The 19,096-nt window shown below is 54.6% G+C and overlaps 9 protein-coding genes across 9 annotated transcripts; 5 read left to right on the top strand and 4 right to left on the bottom strand.

Moving 5' to 3' along the window:
* Positions 1 to 55: 55 nt before the first annotated feature.
* On the top strand, positions 56 to 1,207 carry PG998_004287 (Alkanesulfonate monooxygenase; the record flags this gene model as incomplete). The annotated part of the gene is made up of 1 exon (XM_066871105.1): positions 56 to 1,207. One exon carries the CDS (start codon positions 56 to 58, stop codon positions 1,205 to 1,207), a length of 1,152 nt encoding a protein of 383 aa, XP_066734855.1.
* An 856-nt stretch (positions 1,208 to 2,063) lies between these two features.
* On the top strand, positions 2,064 to 3,480 carry PG998_004286 (uncharacterized protein; the record flags this gene model as incomplete). Its single annotated transcript, XM_066871104.1, has 3 exons — positions 2,064 to 2,224; positions 2,302 to 2,410; positions 2,479 to 3,480. The coding sequence occupies 3 exons, from the start codon at positions 2,064 to 2,066 to the stop codon at positions 3,478 to 3,480; spliced, it is 1,272 nt and encodes a 423-aa protein (XP_066734854.1).
* Positions 3,481 to 3,772: 292 nt separating this feature from the next.
* On the bottom strand, positions 3,773 to 5,666 carry PG998_004285 (uncharacterized protein; the record flags this gene model as incomplete). The annotated part of the gene is made up of 2 exons (XM_066871103.1): positions 3,773 to 5,314; positions 5,370 to 5,666. 2 exons carry the CDS (start codon positions 5,664 to 5,666, stop codon positions 3,773 to 3,775), a joined length of 1,839 nt encoding a protein of 612 aa, XP_066734853.1.
* A 922-nt stretch (positions 5,667 to 6,588) lies between these two features.
* On the top strand, positions 6,589 to 8,424 carry PG998_004284 (uncharacterized protein; the record flags this gene model as incomplete). The annotated part of the gene is made up of 6 exons (XM_066871102.1): positions 6,589 to 6,745; positions 6,810 to 7,038; positions 7,120 to 7,631; positions 7,690 to 7,769; positions 7,851 to 8,071; positions 8,133 to 8,424. The coding sequence occupies 6 exons, from the start codon at positions 6,589 to 6,591 to the stop codon at positions 8,422 to 8,424; spliced, it is 1,491 nt and encodes a 496-aa protein (XP_066734852.1).
* Positions 8,425 to 9,070: 646 nt separating this feature from the next.
* Positions 9,071 to 10,980, top strand: PG998_004283 (Nitrilotriacetate monooxygenase component A/pristinamycin IIA synthase subunit A; the record flags this gene model as incomplete). The annotated part of the gene is made up of 8 exons (XM_066871101.1): positions 9,071 to 9,131; positions 9,211 to 9,351; positions 9,408 to 9,612; positions 9,678 to 9,690; positions 9,749 to 9,808; positions 9,878 to 10,434; positions 10,492 to 10,669; positions 10,756 to 10,980. 8 exons carry the CDS (start codon positions 9,071 to 9,073, stop codon positions 10,978 to 10,980), a joined length of 1,440 nt encoding a protein of 479 aa, XP_066734851.1.
* Positions 10,981 to 11,236: 256 nt separating this feature from the next.
* On the bottom strand, positions 11,237 to 11,635 carry PG998_004282 (uncharacterized protein; the record flags this gene model as incomplete). Its single annotated transcript, XM_066871100.1, has 1 exon — positions 11,237 to 11,635. One exon carries the CDS (start codon positions 11,633 to 11,635, stop codon positions 11,237 to 11,239), a length of 399 nt encoding a protein of 132 aa, XP_066734850.1.
* A 656-nt stretch (positions 11,636 to 12,291) lies between these two features.
* On the bottom strand, positions 12,292 to 14,045 carry PG998_004281 (cytochrome P450; the record flags this gene model as incomplete). The annotated part of the gene is made up of 5 exons (XM_066871099.1): positions 12,292 to 12,454; positions 12,511 to 12,677; positions 12,729 to 13,043; positions 13,102 to 13,896; positions 13,947 to 14,045. 5 exons carry the CDS (start codon positions 14,043 to 14,045, stop codon positions 12,292 to 12,294), a joined length of 1,539 nt encoding a protein of 512 aa, XP_066734849.1.
* Positions 14,046 to 15,113: 1,068 nt separating this feature from the next.
* PG998_004280 (uncharacterized protein) lies at positions 15,114 to 17,087 on the top strand (the record flags this gene model as incomplete). The annotated part of the gene is made up of 3 exons (XM_066871098.1): positions 15,114 to 15,931; positions 16,104 to 16,697; positions 16,745 to 17,087. The coding sequence occupies 3 exons, from the start codon at positions 15,114 to 15,116 to the stop codon at positions 17,085 to 17,087; spliced, it is 1,755 nt and encodes a 584-aa protein (XP_066734848.1).
* A 336-nt stretch (positions 17,088 to 17,423) lies between these two features.
* PG998_004279 (60S ribosome subunit biogenesis protein NOP53) lies at positions 17,424 to 18,810 on the bottom strand (the record flags this gene model as incomplete). The annotated part of the gene is made up of 2 exons (XM_066871097.1): positions 17,424 to 18,597; positions 18,659 to 18,810. 2 exons carry the CDS (start codon positions 18,808 to 18,810, stop codon positions 17,424 to 17,426), a joined length of 1,326 nt encoding a protein of 441 aa, XP_066734847.1.
* Between the last annotated feature and the right edge of the window lie 286 nt (positions 18,811 to 19,096).

The raw sequence follows: 19,096 nt of genomic DNA, 5'->3' as shown, positions 1-19,096 counted from the left end.
CTACGATATCTAGACCTATAGAAGATTTGGCTTTGAAGCCGCCTGTTTGCCCACCATGCCTACAGAATTCATCTCCATGACCCCTCCCAATGCCTCCAACGAGATCCATCCACTCCCAGGCGCCCCTATCGATCCCGAGTACCTGGTGCGATACGCCAAGACGCTCGACGATTATGGCTTCCACTACACCCTGATCCCCTACGCGTCCGGGTACTTCGACCCGTTCGCCATCGGCGCCACCATTGCGGCCGTCACCAAGAAGATCAAGGTCGTCATCGCGCTGCGGCCCAACACCATGTTCCCCACGACGGCGGCCAAGCAGCTGGCGACACTGGACCAGCTCAGCGGCGGGCGCGCCGTCGTACACTTCATTGCCGGCGGCAGCGACGTGGAGCAGGCGCGCGAGGGCGACTTCCTGGCCAAGGCGGAGCGCTACGAGCGCCTCGACGAGTACATCCGCATCCTGAAGCGCGGGTGGGCGTCGGCCGAGCCCTTCGATTGGGAGGGCAAGCACTACGCCTTCAAGGGCTGGAGCAACCAGGTGCGGCCCGTCAACGGCCGCTCCATCCCCATCTCGGTCGGCGGCTCCTCGGACGAGGCCTACCGTGTCGGCGGCTCGCTGGGCGACATCTTCGGCCTCTGGGGCGAGCCCCTCAAAGAGACCAAGGAGCAGATCGACCGCATCTACGCCGAGGCCGACAAGGCCGGGCGTCCGGCAACGGACCGTCCCCGCATCTGGGTTACCTTCCGGCCCATCGTGGCCGAGACCGAGGAACTGGCCTGGGCCAAGGCGCACCGTACCCTCGAAGCTCTGGAGCGGGGCCAGGGCACCGCGACGCGCCCCTTCAGCTTTGGCAACAAGGGCGAGGGCGGCCCCCAGAACGTCGGGTCGCAGCGGCTCCTCGAGATCGCGAAGAAGGGCGAGGTCCAGGATCGCGCCTTGTGGTACCCCACGGTGACAGCCACCGGCGCGCGGGGCGCGTCCACGGCGCTGGTTGGATCGTACGACGTCGTCGCCGAGTCCATCCTGGACTACGTCGACCTTGGGTGCGAGCTCATCTCCATCCGCGGTTATGACAACTTCAACGATGCAGTGGACTACGGACGATATATTCTGCCCCGTGTATATGAAGGCATCAAACAGCGCGAGGCGAAGGCAGGAATAGGTAATGGAAATAATAACGGCACATCTGATGAGGCCGCATGAACATTACAACCCAGCTGGTCGAATATCCCCACGAGCACAGCATCACATAATAATAGACAAAGCAGGTCCTTACAACCTAGTTATCAGTTATGAATTCGTAATGTTCTAACTATAATACCGTAGACTTCTTCTACCTTCAACACTTTAAATGAGGATACCTATTCCGACCAACTTTGTGTCGCAGGGTTCGGTCCAGTGGATGCTAATTGCTATAGCTGTCTCCTTCGCCGTTTACAGCAGTTGATGTGTGACGTTACATCATCTCCCCGAATAGCCAATACGAGATACTATGTGGCATTTACAAGCTGATTACCGGGACTGTATTCAGTGGAAAAGAATTTATTCTTCTCTCAGAACCGGAGTGAATCGCAATATGTAGTTACCGCGCATTGGTGAATATGATCATTCCCCCTATTTGTCATCCACAATCGCCAACACCCTTGTCAATGCAGCTTATTAGGGAGGAACAGCCCCACCCACGATTGACGTGATTGCAAGCTTGCGGTTGTTAGGTGGTGATGCCTTGAACTTGGGGAATCACGCCATCCTCCTTATCGGAAGTTAAGTCCGAACTGTTACCTCGGGGCGCGATCATGGGGGGACGAGTACCCCACATGCTTCTTTACTCTGCGATATCGCTATGTGATACGAATGAGGCCCTGTGTCCAGAAGGGGTGACGTTTGTTGCTTATGAGTTTGACAGGTGGTATAGTTCTCTTCTCAGGCCCCATGCCAACGAGCTTCGGACAGTTCCATCCAATCGCTGCATTCACCTATAAGGGTCGTTCCAACGTACTACTTTCTTCACTCCCTACTTCAGTCCAGACCAAGATCCGAAAGAGACTCGGTAATAGCCATGGATGTTATACCAAGAATGCAAAAGGCTGCCGTGCTGCGTTCATTAAAGCAACCGTATTTGGTTGATCACAATTGTGCCGTGCCTAAGGTTCTACACGAGTGGGAGATACTTGTCAAGTCGCATGTGATAGGACTGAACCCGATCGACTGGAAAGCACCGTACGTTTTACGCAACAATCTGTTTCGCGTCAAGCTCTTTTAGCCACGGGGAAGCTAACACGGTGTGTTCTGATCAGTGACTTCGGGTTTGGAATACCGACGCTGCCCTACACTGGAGGCAGGGAATTGGCCGGTCGTGTGATACAGACTTCCAAATCCACCTCGCGGATCAAGGAGGGCGACAATGTAAGGCCCACGAATCACCGAACTCACATTTACCATTTATCGTACCGGACCACTGACCCTATCTAAAGGTTATATGTATTTCCACCGACTACCGCGATCTCAGGAAGGCAGCCTACCAGGAATACGTCGTGTCGTCAAGCTTCAACACGGTGCGCATCCCGTCATCCGTACCGCTGCAGTCAGCCGCGACGCTAGGTGTAGCCTTCGTGGCCGCCGCGCTGGCTTTGGGCATCTGTATGGGCGTCGACTTCAGCCACACGGCCGACGGGCCCGACCTGCTCGAGCTCGTCCAAAAGTATCAGCAGCCGTTTTCTTCTCCCGGCGGCAAGGGTGGTAGCTACCAGCTGCCTGAGGACATCCGCGCCGAGTGCCTGGAGGGCTTGGGCCCCGGCGAACGCGCCCTGCCCGGCGACTGGGTGGCCATCTGGGGCGGCTCGTCGACGTCGGCTAACCTGGCGGTGCAGCTGGCACGGCTCGCGGGCCTGCGCGTCGTCACCCTCGTCGACACGGCTAAGCACGGCCTGCGTCTCTCCGCCCCGCACCACGACGGCGGCAAGCACGCCCACCTCCGGCCCGACCTGCTCGTCGACAGCCACGACCCGGACCGGGCCGTCGCCATCCTGCGCGCGAGCCTGGGCCCGCGACTGCGGTTCGCGCTCGACACGCGGGGCCGCGACTCGGCGGCGGCGCTCGGCCGGGCGCTGCGGCAGGAGGCGCCCGGGGACGACGTGGTCAAGGGCCCGGGCCTCGACAGCGCGCCCGTGACGCCGCGGCAGTCGCCCCGGACCTCAAAGGTGGCACCTCGCGCTCACCTGGTCGGGCTTACGGGCTTACCCAAAGAGCCAGCGGGAGAGGACGTAGTTTACCACACCGTTCCCATCAAGCTGTATCACGAGGGCCCAGAGGTCGGGGAAGCCCTCAGTTCGTGGTTGGAGAGGCTACTGGAGACAGGGGCACTCGTGCCCCCGGACATCATCGCGGTCGAGCAAGGATTCGATGGGATCAACGTAGGGTTAGATCGGATGAGAAGAGGAGAGATAAGTGGCGGTAAGGCTGTCGTAGTATTATAGTAGATACTTTAAAGATCAGTTTGCTATGAATGATGATCTTGCTTCTCCCAAACTTCTTACAAACTTTGCGTTTGTGATATTGATATATCAAGTCACTCCCTGAACCACGACATTATATGTAAAGCTTTTACGGGAAATTGATGTGTATGATCCTTTATCTGCTTAAGTACTAGTAGTTGAATGTTATCCTATTCCATGCAATAATCTATTAGACTGTGTGACAAGATATTGGTAGAGATACATGAACTACACAGTAACCTAGCTCAAACCTAGCTCAAAATACTTTACACATTCACAAATCGTGCAATGTCGACAAGTCTATGTCGGCGGGATCCCGAACATAACGTGTCATATCTGACGCGGGATCCTCCTCCTTGCGAGTCTGCCCGTTCCCAAAATACCACATCAGCCGGTTCCCATGCTTGTTCAAGTACGTGTACTCCCAGTCCTCCCAGCGGGGCTCACGCAGGACCTGCTCGACGTGGGCCCCGCTGCCGGGCCAGAGGCCGTGGATGCGGGCGCCCGGCCGGCCCCCGTTGTACCACGAGGAGCACGACTCGGTCAGCACGGTGGACCGGAAGAAGGCGTCGCAGTACTCGACGAAGTCGTCGGCGGCCCGCCGCGACGGCTGCAGTGTGCGCACCCCCTCCCGCGCCGCCTTGCGCAGGACGCGCGCGAAGAAGGCCACCTGCACCTCGACCGAGTGCGGCACCGACCCGGTCCGCCCCGCGGCGTTGGGCCCGTGTACGAACAGCAGGTTCGGGAACCCGGGCGTCGCCGCCCCGATGTATGTGTAGGGGAAACCAGGGCTACCGCCTTTCTCTTCGGAGCGCCACAAGTCCGAGAGAAGCACGCCGTTGGGGCCCCGGATGGGGAACGGCTGGATCATGTCGACGTTGGCGCCCGTGGCGCAGAAGATGGCGTCGACTTCTCGGTGTCGGCCATCTTCCGTCTCGATGCCCGTTTTGGTGAACCGCGCGATGCGCTGCTGTATGTATTCGGTGTTTTCGGCCGTGATGGCCTCGAGGTAGCCCGGGCCCGGCGTCAGCCGGCGGCAGTGCGGGGAGAACCCCGGGACGAGCGGCTCGAGCAGTTCCGGTCGGTGCAGCAGGCGCTGCCGCATGCTCTCGGTCAGCGCGACGCGGGCGTCGTTGTTGCGGTCCGAGCCCCGGAGCCACGTCTCGAACCCGCGCCAGTACTTGTCCTCGAACCCCTTGCGCCACGCCGTGTAGGCGGCCGGGTCCGCGGCGAAGCGCCGCCGCAGCTCGTCGGGGTACGGCTTGGGCTCCAGGCTTGTCTTGTCGCCCGCGAACGACTCGGCGATCCACGTCGGGTTCCGCGCGTAGTGGTCGAGGTGGGCTACCTTCTTTTGAAGGTGGGAGACGACCTGGATGCCACTGGCCCCGTTGCCTATCACGGCGACCCGCTTCCCGACGGGGTCGAAACTGGGGTCCCAGTTGGATGTGTGTCGGAGCAGACCCTCGAACTCGTTTAAACCCGGATACTCGGGGAGCTTCCAATCGTTGAACCGACCAATGGCCGTCAGCACAAAGTCAGCCGTCTGGATAAATTGCTCGTCACGGTGCAGATCCAGCACGTTGACTTTCCAGACGGAATCTTTGGCATCCCAGTCTAGACCCGTAACCTTGTGTGAAAGCTTCAGGCGTTCATAGACACCATGCTTCCGGGCGAGCTTCTGCCAGTACTCTCTGATCTCCGCACCCTGCGCGAACTCCTCGGACCACTGCGTGTTTGGCTCAAAGCTGGTTTGGTATACATGTGCCGGGATATCACAGCGCACCCCCGGATACTTGTTCTCGAACCAAGTTCCGCCCTATTCATGACCAATGAGATTTTAATGTTTCAGGATACGTCGGAACGACACTTACCACATCGGGGTTCTTTTCCAAGATGGTTAATTCGAGATTCGGAACCTTGGCTGGGAGAAGAACGCCTGCGATGACGCCCGACAGTCCGGCGCCGACGACCACTACCCTCAACTTCCGAGGCTCATCGATATATCGTTGTTCAAGCTCGAGGCTTCTAAAGCTATGCGTTTGGCGTTGGTGATCTGGGTTCTTCGAATCAATCCCAATTGCGGTTCTTGCTGCGTGGGTGGATGAGCCCAACTGCTCACGCGACAACTCTCGTCCCTCTCCCTCAGGCGTTGATTCCTTGGCGGTCATTCTCAAAGGGTATTTCAAGTTCGATCGGTAAAGATATTGTGTTGAAATGAGATGTTCCCCCTTTCGTATAGTAGTCCTTGGTGGGTTTGGGCCTAAACCATTAAGATCTACCTCGTGTATTTCAAGCTCATATCGAAAGTCAACCCGTTATTGGCATATGTCTGGCCATGTCATAGACAGATTTGGTTCCGGAGGTGCGCAAGCCGCAAGTGTCATACCCCGTTGTGTTGCTGCCGGAGTCGGAGGCGAATGCCACATTGTGCCACGTCGCGTCATTGCAGCCAAGCCTGGGTGCTCGAGACCAATTCGCAATCCGATACCTGTATTAGCATGTGATGTTTACGGGTTCCTTATCGTGGTGCAGGTTGGGGTTGCCGCAGGTGGAGGAGGGCACGATGATGTTTTCGGGTGCTACAATCACGCCATGCGAAATGGCCCCTCTTGCTATGATAGCCCAACGCGAGGGCACCCTAGGTCCAGGAGATGGTCAGAACGGTGATGCTTGAATGTAAAAGAACCCGATCCACCTTATCCTTATCTCGCAAGCATGGTTAAATCCATCTCAACGTCCAATGACAGGAACGTGAATATCACGTCATCAGTATTTCTCTGGTAGAGGTTTTCTACTCTGAACACCCCCGAGATGACGTGCTGTCCAGGTCCATCTTCGTGATCCTGCATACTTCCAAGAGACATATCTCTTGCCAGTCAGCTACGAACCGTAAACCCAGGTCGACCAAGTGATACCTCGGTATTAGAGCTACCTAATGTGGTGGAAACGGTCTATACGAAGGGCGAGTGGCAGGTATCATAGTCTGGTTGTGTACTACCGGATATCTAGCAGGCCTTCATGTCTTATTGTAACTTAGGCCGTCATATATGTAGAGGATTCCTCACCTAGGGCGCATCGTCGATATACAGCATGTACTCGCACAATTCCGAACAGTATTCTTCATCATTGTGGCCCTCAATCATCATTACCAGAGGTCTGGTCAACTATTACATCTCTAACAACATGAGTAAACTGCCAAACCATGAGAGCGGCGTAGAGGAGCCCGTTGAAGGCAGAAATCATCCGGGTATGCTCTCTTACGCAAAACGCAAAGTCCTGTCTCTGGCACCTTAGCTAATCTTACCAACCAGTAAAATGGTATCGCTCCACCATGTATAACATGACCATTCTTGGTTTATGTAACCTACTTGCTCCTGGTCTTTGGGGTGCTATGAATTCTCTTGGTGCTGGAGGGTCGCAGTCGCCCCAGCTGGTGAACGCTGCAAACGCGTCGACATTCTGCCTCATGGTTGTTTCCTGCTATTTCTCCACCGCCATAGTCCACTATATCGGGATCAAGAACGCCCTCAGCTTGGGCACGTAAGTCTCACTCACTTCATTCCCTGAAGCTGTCGTCCTGCCACGACCCGATGACTGATCGGTGTCGATTACTGGTGTTAGCGTTGGCTATGCCCCCTATGCCGCAGGGCTGTACCTGAACAATCGGTATGGTGTAGAATGGCTGGTTCTTCTGGGCGCTGTGCTGTGCGGCATCTCGGCTGGCCTCTTCTGGGCCGTCGAGGCCGCCATCGCCATTACCTACCCCGAGCCCTGGAACAAAGGAAGAGCGTTGGGCTGGTGGTTGACCTTCCGTCTACTTGGCCAGGTCATGGGTGGTGCCATCAACATTGGTCTAAATTCCGACCGGAATGAAGCCGGCAAGGTCTCGTACACTGTCTATCTGATCTTTATCACTCTCCAGGCATTCGGGCTCATCGTCTCATTTTTCCTGACTTCGCCGAGCAAGGTCGAACGACGCGATGGGGTGAAAGTCTCGCTCGCCATTGTGGACAAGCCATGGCAGGAGATGAAGGCCACGGCAAAGAACTTCTTTCGACCCCAGTTCCTCCTGATCCTGCTGTGGATAGGTCAGGCAGTTTTCGCCGAGGCTGTCTTCTTCACATATCTCGCTTGTGAGTCCACTCCGCCGGCTCTACATCCGTCCTGATCACTGATAATCGTGTTCTTTAGTATGGTTCTCTGTCCGCGCCAGAGCGCTGGGGTCATTCCTTGGAGGCGTAGTCGGAATCCTAGCTGGCAACACTGCAGGGGTAAGATCAGGAACCCAAATCCACCCCCCCCGGCCTCTTCTTCTATAAGATTAAGAGCTATTTTGGCTGACCGGTCCGCAGTTATGGCTTGACAACAATCGCCTGTCCGTGAAGTCTCGCAGCCGTTATGCATTTTGGTTCTTCACAATTGCTTCAGGGGCGTGGTGGATTTGGGCTGCGGTGCTTGTTTCGCGCTTCCGCGAGACTCAGCCAACGTACGACTGGGCCACTCCTGGCTTCGGAAACGCATTTGCGGTCTACATTCTTCTCAACGTCGCGTTCCAGGTGAACTATTTATACTTGTACGTTGACACCCTTGGCTCTCTATAATCTCTCGGTTTGCTAAAACTAACGATCTCCTAGGTACTTCATGGTATCCCATATCGCCAATGGGGAAACCGAAGTGCTTCGGTTCGCCGCCTTACTGCGGGGAACAGAGTCCGCGTGGCAGGCGTTGAGCTATGGGCTGACGTCTTTGACCATCTTCGCTCAAGTCGGGGGCGTCTATTTCAACCTGGTGCTCTGGGCCTTCTCCATCTATCCAGCATGGCTGGTCGTGCAAGGTTTTGGTTCTGTGTCGGCAAAAGGGACACAGGAAGATGAGGAAGCCGACCACGACGTCACAGGTGGTAAAGGTGGCATTAAAGGCACTTGAAAAACAGTGCTACATCTAATGTTCTGACTGTGTCTATACCGCTACTGTGCCCTCCTACGGCATCAACGGCATAAAGAAAGCTGCTATCATCCGTCTTGCGTATGATACCACGGACAGGTCGCAGTACGTTCAAGCACAAATCTTGGGGAATTACCTATAGCAACTCTCCATCTAAACTGCTTTCTAGTAGGAATGTGTGACTTATCTCATTTCACAAGTAAATATTGTTCTAAAGGGCCCAGTGCCAGGAAGGGTCAACTTTGACTAGTGCAGAAGTAGGAGCACGCAACTGGAAACTAGCAAGATCGTGGGTTGGATGAGTGCTAGTTTTGGGCGTAAACGGCATAGTTTAATTTGCGCCCTTGTGGACTGGAAGCAACATCGCGGGGTATCAAATATTATCATGTATGCCATGGGTGATTGTGCAATCCCCCGGGTGCTATTGCGCCATCTCCCCCAACCCCAACCCCCGCTGCTATACTCCGTTTATCGCAGGGCCTCTGCCGAGAATGTACGGTCAGTTTGCCGGATATTCCTGATTACATATAGCATGCCACGTAACCCGAAGCAAGGTGTGTACCTACACATCTAGTAGCCAACGTGTCTCTCTAGCAAGCGAATCACAGCAGCCTCAAGTGTACCAACAATGACGTCTTCCACCGAACCGCGTAAGAAGAGTCTGGTGCTCAATGCTTTTGTCGAGATGTGTAAGAGTTTCGCGTTCTCCATCAACCTCAGAAATCTCTTATGGATCTGCAACTGATGTGTTTGGGTCCCTTCTTGTAGGCAGTGGCCATCAGTCTCCGGGTCTCTGGCGCCATCCGGATGACCAATCCTCGAGGTTCAATGAGGTCAGCCATTGGGTCGAGCTCGCCAAGCTCCTCGAGGAGGCCAAGTTTCACGGCATCTTCATCGCTGATGTATTAGGTGACATAGACGTTTCTCACACCGCAGCGGAACTAGCTGATTGACACATGTCGCAGGTGGCTACGATGTATACAAGGGCTCTCTGGACCCAGCCATCATCTCGGGCGCACAGTGGCCTGTCAACGAGCCCCTGGCCGTGGTCTCCGCCATGGCTGCCGTTACCAAGAGCATCGGATTCGGCGTTACCGTTTCCACCACATACGAGCAACCGTACCACCTGGCCAGGCGGTTATCGACTGTGGACCACTTGAGTGGAGGAAGGTAATGTTTCCTTCAACCTGCCGCATTCAGATTCAATTTCTTGCTAACAAGACACCCGTACAAAGACTGGGATGGAACGTCAGTTCAAATGTGCTTACCTGAAGGCACTAGGCCACCATAGCTGACCTCATCACAGGTCGTGACCAGCTACCTCGACTCAGCAGCCAGGAACATGGGACGAACAGAGCAGCCACAGGTACGATCCCATCGCAACTAGCCAACGCCGTTCCATCTAGTAGTGGCTAACACTTACCTGAACCAAAAGCACGATGACCGATACGCCCAAGCAGAGGAGTACATGCGAGTCATGTACAAGCTATTCGAGTCCTCGTGGCGCGACGACGCCGTCCAGCTGGACGCGGCGCGGGGCGTCTACACGGCGCCCGAGCTGGTGCGCCGCATCGACCACGCCGGCGCCTTCTTCCGGGTGCCGGGCCCGCACCTCTGCCAGCCCAGCCCGCAGCGCACGCCGCTGGTACTGCAGGCGGGCACGTCCAAGGCGGGCAAGCTGTTCGCGGCGCAGCACGCCGAGGCCGTCTTCGTGTCGGCCCACGCGCCCGCCGTATGCGCGGGCGCCGTGGCCGAGATCCGCGAGACGGCCCGCGCGCGCTTCGGCCGCGACGGCGCTGCTATCAAGTTCCTCGCCCTCGTCACGCCCGTCCTGGGCCGCACCGAGGAGGAGGCCCAGCAGAAGCTCGCCGAGTACCGCCGCTACGCGTCCCACGAGGGCGCCTTGGCGCTGTTTGGCGGCTGGACGGGCATTGATCTCGACCAGTACGGCGACGAGGAGGAGCTGCGGGAGGTGGAGAGCAATGCCGTCCGGTAGGTCGATTGCCACGGGCGTGATGTCTAGTGCTTTTGAGCGCTAACTGATTCTAGATCGACGGTCACGGCCTATGCGAAGTTCTCGCCAGGTACCAAGAAGTGGACCAAGCACACGATTGCTGAGCATGTCAGCATCGGCGGCAACGGCCCCGTCATTGTCGGCACCGCTTCACAGGTCGCCGACGGACTGCAGACGTGGGTGGATGAGGCGGATATCGACGGATTTAATTTCGTAAGTCTACACGTTGTAATAAAGATATCTTGGTGTCATATCGCGAGGTTTCCTTGGAGAGCGCCTAACTAACATCACGATTCAAGGCTTATGCACTGTTCCCACAGTCTTTCAAAGATATCATTGAATTTCTTCTGCCTGAACTGCGACGAAGAGGTCTGTTTTGGGACGGCTATACTGTCCCGGGCGGCACGTACAGAGAGAACTTCTATGGGGAGCCAGGCTTGAAACGGTCTCCGTCTGATCACGTCTCCTCCAAGTTTAGATGGTTATCGGGGGTTTCGGCTGAAAGCCATCCTGTGCCCGAGTAATGGTACATGATAAGTTGCTCGGTCAATAGTTCTACGGGTTCTGTTGCAGCGAGCCCAGGAGGACAAAGAGCTTTAAATTGCGTACCCATCAATAGTGACAAATCGTATTCATGAATGTTTTTCATTGTTGATACTACTTTACCGATCCATACCAGACGGTCAGGGACCCCCTGCTATGACGTGTCATGATTCACTTCTGCTGCACCGCCGCATAATCTGTAACTAGCTTCTCTATGTCACAGCTCACCGGTGCTGCTTACCACACCCACCCAAATTTCTTCCGCGTGCCTAGGACGTCCTTGTCTAACTGCTCGAGATCCAATGCGATCTTCTGCAACTTGGCATTGCCAAAGCGGCCAGCCAAATCCAGCTCTTGGGCGTACGCAGCTTTTGGGACTCCAATACGGGCTCTGAGGGCGTTAACCTCTGGAAGTAACACCTTCAAATCGATGGTGTTGGCTTCCGTCCCCGTCGCTGTCATGTCTTCGTGTCCACCTGGGGTAGGGTACTGGATCTGCTCGGCCAGGTAGCTCATCTCGTCCCCCATGAGGTCCACGCCCTTCTGGATTACGGCCAAGTGGCGCTCGCAGTCTCTGCGTAGGTCTTCCCATTGGGCATTCTTCTGTAGTTTCGTCTCCAGTTTCGACTGGTACATTGTTTGATCCAACCACGCCTGCGATTGAACCAGTTGTGAGACTTTTGTCGGGATTTCTTTAGTTAACACCATGATATCTATGTGATCGGGTTATTTAACTTTTTCTAAGTTACCCTGTAAGGAATATCGGGCTTTTAAGATTCTGTACTTCGATTATTAGTTTTGAGTTCTTGGAATAGGGTAGAAAAAGAAATAGAATACTAACCTTGGAGAAATGTTGATTGTAAAGTCAGGAATGAATGGTTGTTCGTGTTTGTCTGGCTTGGGGGACGATGGGAGATGAAGTGGGAGTTCTTGATTTGCTATATACATTTCAGTTTTGATAACAATTTCTTTCATGCCTACACAGTTCTTGTGACACTGTTAGGCAGATAAAGAAGTTATGCAGGCAGTGTTTAATAGCAATAGGGATGTTCAGCTTAGGTCGTCTTTTTGCTTTTAAGGAAGGTGTCAAAGCCCTTGTTGTCATGCAGGGCAGACCTCGCTTTAAAGTGTTATATAAACGTCGAGCCCACAGACAGAAAAGTAGCCACCAGATCATATGTAACATATGTTAAACACTATCCAACACTAAGCCTTCATGCTACGATGGGCCATTCCGTAACTCTTCAGCAGTTGCCCAGGGCGTAAAGCTTCCTCTCAATGCTCGGAATGGCCTAAGTTCCCTTCCTAGGCTTCAACCACACATGCAACTCAGGCTTCTCCCAGACGGTGTAGATTTTCTGATCCACAACCCAATCTTTATCCTCCTGACTGATTTCCATGTCGAAGTTCCAGACAAGCCGAGCCAAGACCATCCTAATTTCAGCATATGCAAGACTAATGGATTTGTTTAGCTCTTCACTTCAGAATAGGGGCGTGTGGAAGTGACCTACTTCCTGCCAATACAGTTACGCGGCCCGGCGGAGAAGGGCTCGACAGCATCCAGCCTGTCATTCTTGAAACGCGCATCTCCTAGCCAGCGCTCAGGAACGAAAGAATCTGGCAGTGTAAACAGGTTTGGGTCATGGTGGACGGCCCATATGTTGATATCAACAATCGTCTGTTCAGGATCTTCAGCGTCTACTCAAGGCAAATCCATGCTCATACGTACATTCTGGGGGATATAATAACCGGCAATCATGCTACCCCCAGGTGGTGTGACCCGGGGTCCGCTACCTGCCACCGGTGGGTAGATTCGCAAAGATTCGTTGACGACCGCACCAAGGTATACAAGGTTTTGTGTGTTCAGCAGATCAATATCGGCTTCATTTTCGTATGCGGAGCGAACTTCGTCAGTCAACTTGGTGAGGGATTGGGGGTTCAACGTTAAATAGTAAATGGCGCCCGAAAGAAGCGATGCAGTGGTTTCCGAGCCGGCCGCAACGATGAGCTCCGAGTTCGATACCATCATTTCGAAAGAAAAAGGCTGAGACATGGAGGTCAGTGTGAGATTACAGGGGGAGGATATTCGTCCGGGGCCTTACATGGTCTTTTTCCTTCCCACCCTCAATCATTTTCTCAATAAAGTCTGGGCGATTTGAGCCCGAGTCAAGCCTTTTACGGACTAACAAAGCCGCTAGCTCGAAGTTCGCGTCGTGGTTTCTCGTCAGGGTCTTGATCAGGAAGCCTTGAAGCAGGGAGACTAAAGGTCCGAGTCTTTGTATCTCAGTTCGTATGCGGACGAACTTGATGGCGTCAAAAGTGAGGAATATCCAAGGGTGGTATCTCGAGTTCTCCAGGCACCCGAAGGGCTCGCCGAAGGCCAGGTCGCCGACAATGTCAAACGTAAGCCAATTCAACCACGACGTCATTTCTACTAGTTGTGTTCCGTTCTGAGACGTCCTGTGGAGGCCTGCGAAGAGCTTGTCGACATACCCTCTGATGATAGGCTGCTGCTCCACCATAGCCTGGGCAGAGAAAGCGTGGGATAGTACACGACGTTGCATCGAATGTTCCTCACGGGGGGCGCCAAAGAGATCTTTGACGTTTGGCGCATAGTTGATAGGATCCTTTTTGTTCTCATTCAGGCCGCCTTTCCGGTGGCCTTTAAGATCCCTCTGGCCTTCTGGATGTAGAATATCGACGGTGTTGGGTGCTACGCGAACCACTGGGCCGTAAGCGCGGTGGAGCTCAAAGAGATCTTTATGGACCGTTCCCTTCACGACGCTCCTGGAGTAGAAAATGTGCGTCATCGCCCATAGCTTTGGACCGGGTGTGTGTCGAAGGGGGTGTAAGAAGACATTGTAGAGTGGGAGTATGAGGAGATAGTATAGAAAGCTCTACACAGTATTAGAAATAGTTCGGGGATAGAATCCCAAGATAAACTCACAAGGCCCAGACTTCCTATAATAACACGTAAGACTACCCCCGTCAAGCTAAGGCGGACGTAGACATCGCGGGGGTCATAGATGTCGAGTAGACCGAACATTTCGAGTAGGGGTTGTTTCAGAGGCTTGGTCTCAATACTTGATGAGAAAAGATTCACCAACCATCCTTTTGATCATCGGTGTTATATATAGGCGACTTGGCCAGTCTTCGGCCTTTTCAAGACTACTTTCGGACAGGATTCTCGGGGATAGCTTCGCAGTTGCAACTGGGTCGGGGATATCAGGTCTTCGGGGGCGTCCCAAGCCCGATAATCCGACACAGGGTTGCGTGGAAAGAATGCATACCGGCCCAACCGAGCAAACTCTATTTCCACGGCAGTGGAAGCGGGCGTGTGGTATGTGGAGCTACAGAATTACAGGCCTGTCGCTGATGCCCACCTGTTTGCATTCTAGGATTTCCCGTTGCTTTCGTCTTTTCCAACGCGTCAATGCGTAATTATGTTAGTAGTCCATATATAGTCAAGTATTGGGAGGTCTGAAAATAGCGAGGCATAACTGGTGTACATCTTTTTAGCCTAGTCGTCGCCGTTACTAGACGCTTGCTCGTTACAAATAGGGCGGAGCAAGACGGCGGTTGGACGTGCACTGGGAGCCTGTTTTCCGATCCCGGCTCTGCCGAGATCTGGTCCGCTAGGGGAAGACTTCCGGCTTCTCACCCACAGTGCAGACCATGAAATAGCTGGGTAATGAGTTACGCCAGTAGAATGTACATTAGTAGGGCACTTTGTGTGTAGTTTGGTATATTCTCCTTATAGACGATTGCCTTTAGACATTCACTCAGGGGTTAGACTGCACGAGCTCTGGCGGTTATCATTCGGCACGGGTTGGGTGGGGTGGATGTATTATAGATTCCAGACTTTAAGGGGAGGCAGAAATAATAGTTATGGTGCATCTGCACGTCGGCGCCCCCGTATCCAATCAAATTCAGCAAGGAGACTGGCGTGACGCAATGGTAGGCCAGTTAACTCAGCACACAGATTGGTGGCACGCTGCCGCCTAAATGCGACGCGTTCGATTTTAATACGCGCGTCCGCAGGGCATTAAGTTAATCAGAGCATAAGCATCTTTCCGACGTCGCCATCCTCAAATTGGTCTCTATTCAAGGAATAATGGATAACGATGGAAGCACAAATGACGATGACAAGGGTCAGTCGCTTCACGAACTCAGCTTGCACCACGGAGCATCCATCGTCTCGCAGCTCGTCGACATAGGAAGTAGGCACAATCAGCAACCACACGAGAAGTTCCTCCCCATAATCAGGCGCCTCCAGTGTCTCAGTCCAAGAGGTACAAAGCTATTCCGCGGTCAAATCAATGCTTTCGACAAACAAGAGTATATCGCGCTATCCTATACTTGGAAGTCTTCAGAGCATGAGGATCCAAAGTCCGGAAAATACCAGGTAGAGGGTTGGGATAGTCAAGGCCTCAAATCTTCAGCAGTCCGAGACTGCGTCTTTGATCGCATTCTAAGCTACATGCGCTACGCTCAGGTCCAGCTTCTCTGGATCGACGCCCACTGCATCCGCCAAGACGAGTGCGACGGTGATACTTGCGCCCATCATTCCCGCTGCACTGAGAAGCGCGATGCCCTGCAAGCTATGGATCTCGTCTACCAGCTCAGCAGTCATCCCGTTGCATTATTGGGGCGTCCCATGCAAGAAACATCCGAGTTACACCTCCTAAAACTAATCATGACGGGCAAGCTCGTCGCCAAGTCCGACAACGGATCTGAGTCTCCCTTTTGGAAACCTACTGAGCTTGGGGAGGCGATACGTGCTTTGCGGCTGCTACACGATATTACCCAGGACTTATGGTGGCGCCGCGCCTGGACATTCCAGGAAAACTACCGTGGCGGAAGGCCGATGCGGCTGCTGATCCCCTATACTTCCTCCTTGGAATCGCCGAAGCGGTGCCTTAAGGGGATTTGGTAAAATGCCGGGCGAGCTGTGCATTAAATCCGTATCCTTCTCCACAGAAGCGACATATATATGTCTGGCTCTGAACCGGGTGAAGCGAAAGCTGCTGCCAGACGATATCCAGCGGATTAAAGATGTGCTCCGCGCGGCTGGAAGATATGCGGCCATTCTACCTGCGTCAAGTCCAATGACTCCGACAGTGGTCACCGATATCGAAGAGCGCGGGTTGTCGAACCCATGGGACCGGCTGGCTATTCTTGCAAACTGCTGCCAGTACTCGACGCGGCTAGACGTCGAAGCGCTTATACAGCAGAATCGCAGCCTCAGTCTATCGGTGCTCGCTATGTGTCTACTCAATGGCGAGATTCTAGACAACAGTGATGATAGTCAAACCTCTACAGTGCCGCTAACAGTATCGCACTTCCTCAGACGACAGCTTTTCAAGGCATTCAGCGCCCCCGAAGATTACACTCGGCCGCTAACATTCAACAAGAGCTGCCGACTTATCGACGTGGAGCTGATGACAGATGGCATCTCGACAATGGGGCACATATGGAAACTCAGCCGTGTTATTGACACCTCGAAATTTGAGCGGGAGCTACCTCCGATCAGAAACCCGAGAGGCGAATCAATATTGGATGAACGAAAGTGCCTACAGCAGCTGGTGCATTATCTGAAAAAGCAACGCCACCGTTTTCTTGCAGATCAAACTGATAAATATCTCGCCGATGATGCTCACAAGGCGGGGAGCAAGACCTACGCCACTTTTACTGAGATGTATCTCCACCGTATGGCTGCTGAGCTAGCAGGAGCAATCGATTCAGGTCGGAAGCTGAGGCTTGGCAGCATTTGGGATTCGGAGGGGGGTACTCGCCGTACAGCGCCGTCTTCGTGTGGTCTGACGAAGATGAGGGCGTTCAATGGCCGCCGCCGGCATTCGTGTTTACCTCGGCCTGGTCCCGCGTCCAGGGCTCCGAAGCCCACGAGCCTAACGACATAGACCGCCACGTCTCGCTCGAGGTCGATCTCGAACAGCCCCGGCTCAGCACCGGTGTGCCGCATCTGCGCGTCCGCACATGGAGGCTCGGCATGTGCTTCTTCAAGGATTGCCCGTGCATTGAAGTGGTATTCCCCTGGCCGCGAGCACTGCGAGACATCAAGCCGTGATAAATCAACGAAAATTATGAAGGATGAGGCATCTCGCAGAAATTCAGAACGCTTGGATCTAGGAATACCAAGACATTGAAGGTCGCCGCCATCATCACCATAAATGCCTGTCGTGCTAATGAAATACAAAATCCTCACCTTGTTTAGCCAGTATTGGCGGCCACCTCACTAGACAAATCTCACCAGACGAACTCGTAGCTAATAATTCAGATTTGGGCCGGACTGAATGATAGGTTGAATCACGCGAGATGCGACCCAGTAGGCCAACTGACATAACATGCTTTCTTGGTATTTAATTATTTTACACCCGTGCCGACCCATGCCGACCCATGCCTTCTAGATTTGGAAGTCCTTGTAGGACCACTTCTCGGTGGCCTTCATCCTGGCCTGCTTCTTGAAGGGGATCTTCCGGCGGGCCTCGAGCTTGCCCCGGAGGATCAGACTACGGTACCGTTCCTTGAGCGGGTTGCCCTCGGGCTTGAGCCGGCGCAGCGACTCCTCCAGCTCGTCGGGCAGCACCAGCTCCAGGTCCTTCTCGGGCACCTTGTACTTGCCGAGCTGTCGCCTCCGCACGGCGTCGTCCGTCTCCTCCAGGCTCGCGTCCGACGCCTCGCCCGCCGCCTCGGCTTGTATCAGCGCCAGCGACTGGTCCCGCTCGCGCGCCTCCTTGGCCAGCTTCTTGATCTCCTCGAGCTGCGCCTTCTTCACTTGCGTCTTGGCTTCGTGCTTCAGCCGGCGCTCTTCCTCCTTGCGTCGCTTGATCCGGTTCCGCTGTTGCGGGTTCTTCCGCTCGGGCCGCTTGTTGGACACCTTGAGCTCCTCACCGCCGCTCTGGAAACCTTCCCACTCCGAGTCCTCTTCCCACTCGGACAGCTGCGCCCGAGCCTCGGCCGCCTCCGCCTCGGCGGCTGACCGGGCCGCAGCCTCTTGCCTCAGACGATCTGCTTCCTCTTGCGCCAGTCGCTTCTTCTCGGCCGCGATGGCCTTTTCGGACTCTTCGGCCAGACGGGCCTCGTATTCGGGGAAGGAGGGGTTGTAACTGAAGGCGCCCGTCGGCTTCACCACGGCGGGGACACGCTTTCCGCTGGCGGCGAGCGAGATGGGCGCCTGGGCAATGGACTTAGGGGCCTTCTTCTTCTCGGTGCGAATATCGGGCACCGCTTCCACCTCGGGCTGTTTCTCTACCACGGAAGTGGCCCACGGGTCGTGTACATCGTCGGTGAACTCGACGGTCAGCTCGTGGTGGCCGTCGGCGACCTTGCGTAGCCGTGTCAGCTCCTTGTGTGTGACATAGTTGGTTCGGAGACGCTTGGCGGGGACAATGCCATCTGTCGTCTTGGAGCTGGATCGCTTGCGGGAGTCGACGGCGGGCACGACTGATCGGGCGGCGAGAATCTCGTCCGACTTCAGGGGCTTCGAGGTGTGCTTGGGGAATCGCTTGGAAATGGAGGAATCGCCGACCGTGTCGAGGGCGAAAAGTTCCTCAGACGGCTTTTCGTTTACTAGGCCGCTGTGAATAGGTTAGTGCTTTGTGCATTTAATGTTGATCGATTGCAGTGTCGGTTGCGTACCCCTTGATGATAGCCTCGTTCAGCTCCTCCAAACCATCTTGTACTTCGGTCACATCGACGTTCTTGCGCCAAGCCTTCTTGCCTTTCCTCGATGGCTGCTTGTAGGTGGCAGGGGCGTCGGCCGAGCCCGTTGGGGCTTTTAGAACGGGCATAATTGAAGAAATTCGGTGCAGCGCTCCGAGCGTAGTTGCTATGTCTTGATCAAAAGGTCGAATCCCAAAACTCGCTGCGAATGGCGGGGACTTGGACGGGTTGCTGAGGTTGCCGCAAAATTTCCCAATGGCTCAGATGCTTTTCCTGGAAAAAGTTCAGATAAGCACGCCCGATAAAACCTGATAAAAACTCTTATCGGGCGGACCAGCCACACAAATGCGGATACGCCAGCGGCCTGTCCACTAAAAAAGTACAAGGGTTTCAGCGGTCTAGTGGCTTAAGGTG

This window comes from Apiospora kogelbergensis (genome assembly GCF_038363985.1).
Source record: "Apiospora kogelbergensis strain CBS 113332 chromosome Unknown utg000002l_segment0_segment0, whole genome shotgun sequence".
Classification (NCBI taxonomy): Eukaryota; Fungi; Ascomycota; class Sordariomycetes; order Amphisphaeriales; family Apiosporaceae; genus Apiospora; species Apiospora kogelbergensis.
This window is presented reverse-complemented; position numbering and strand designations above follow the sequence as displayed.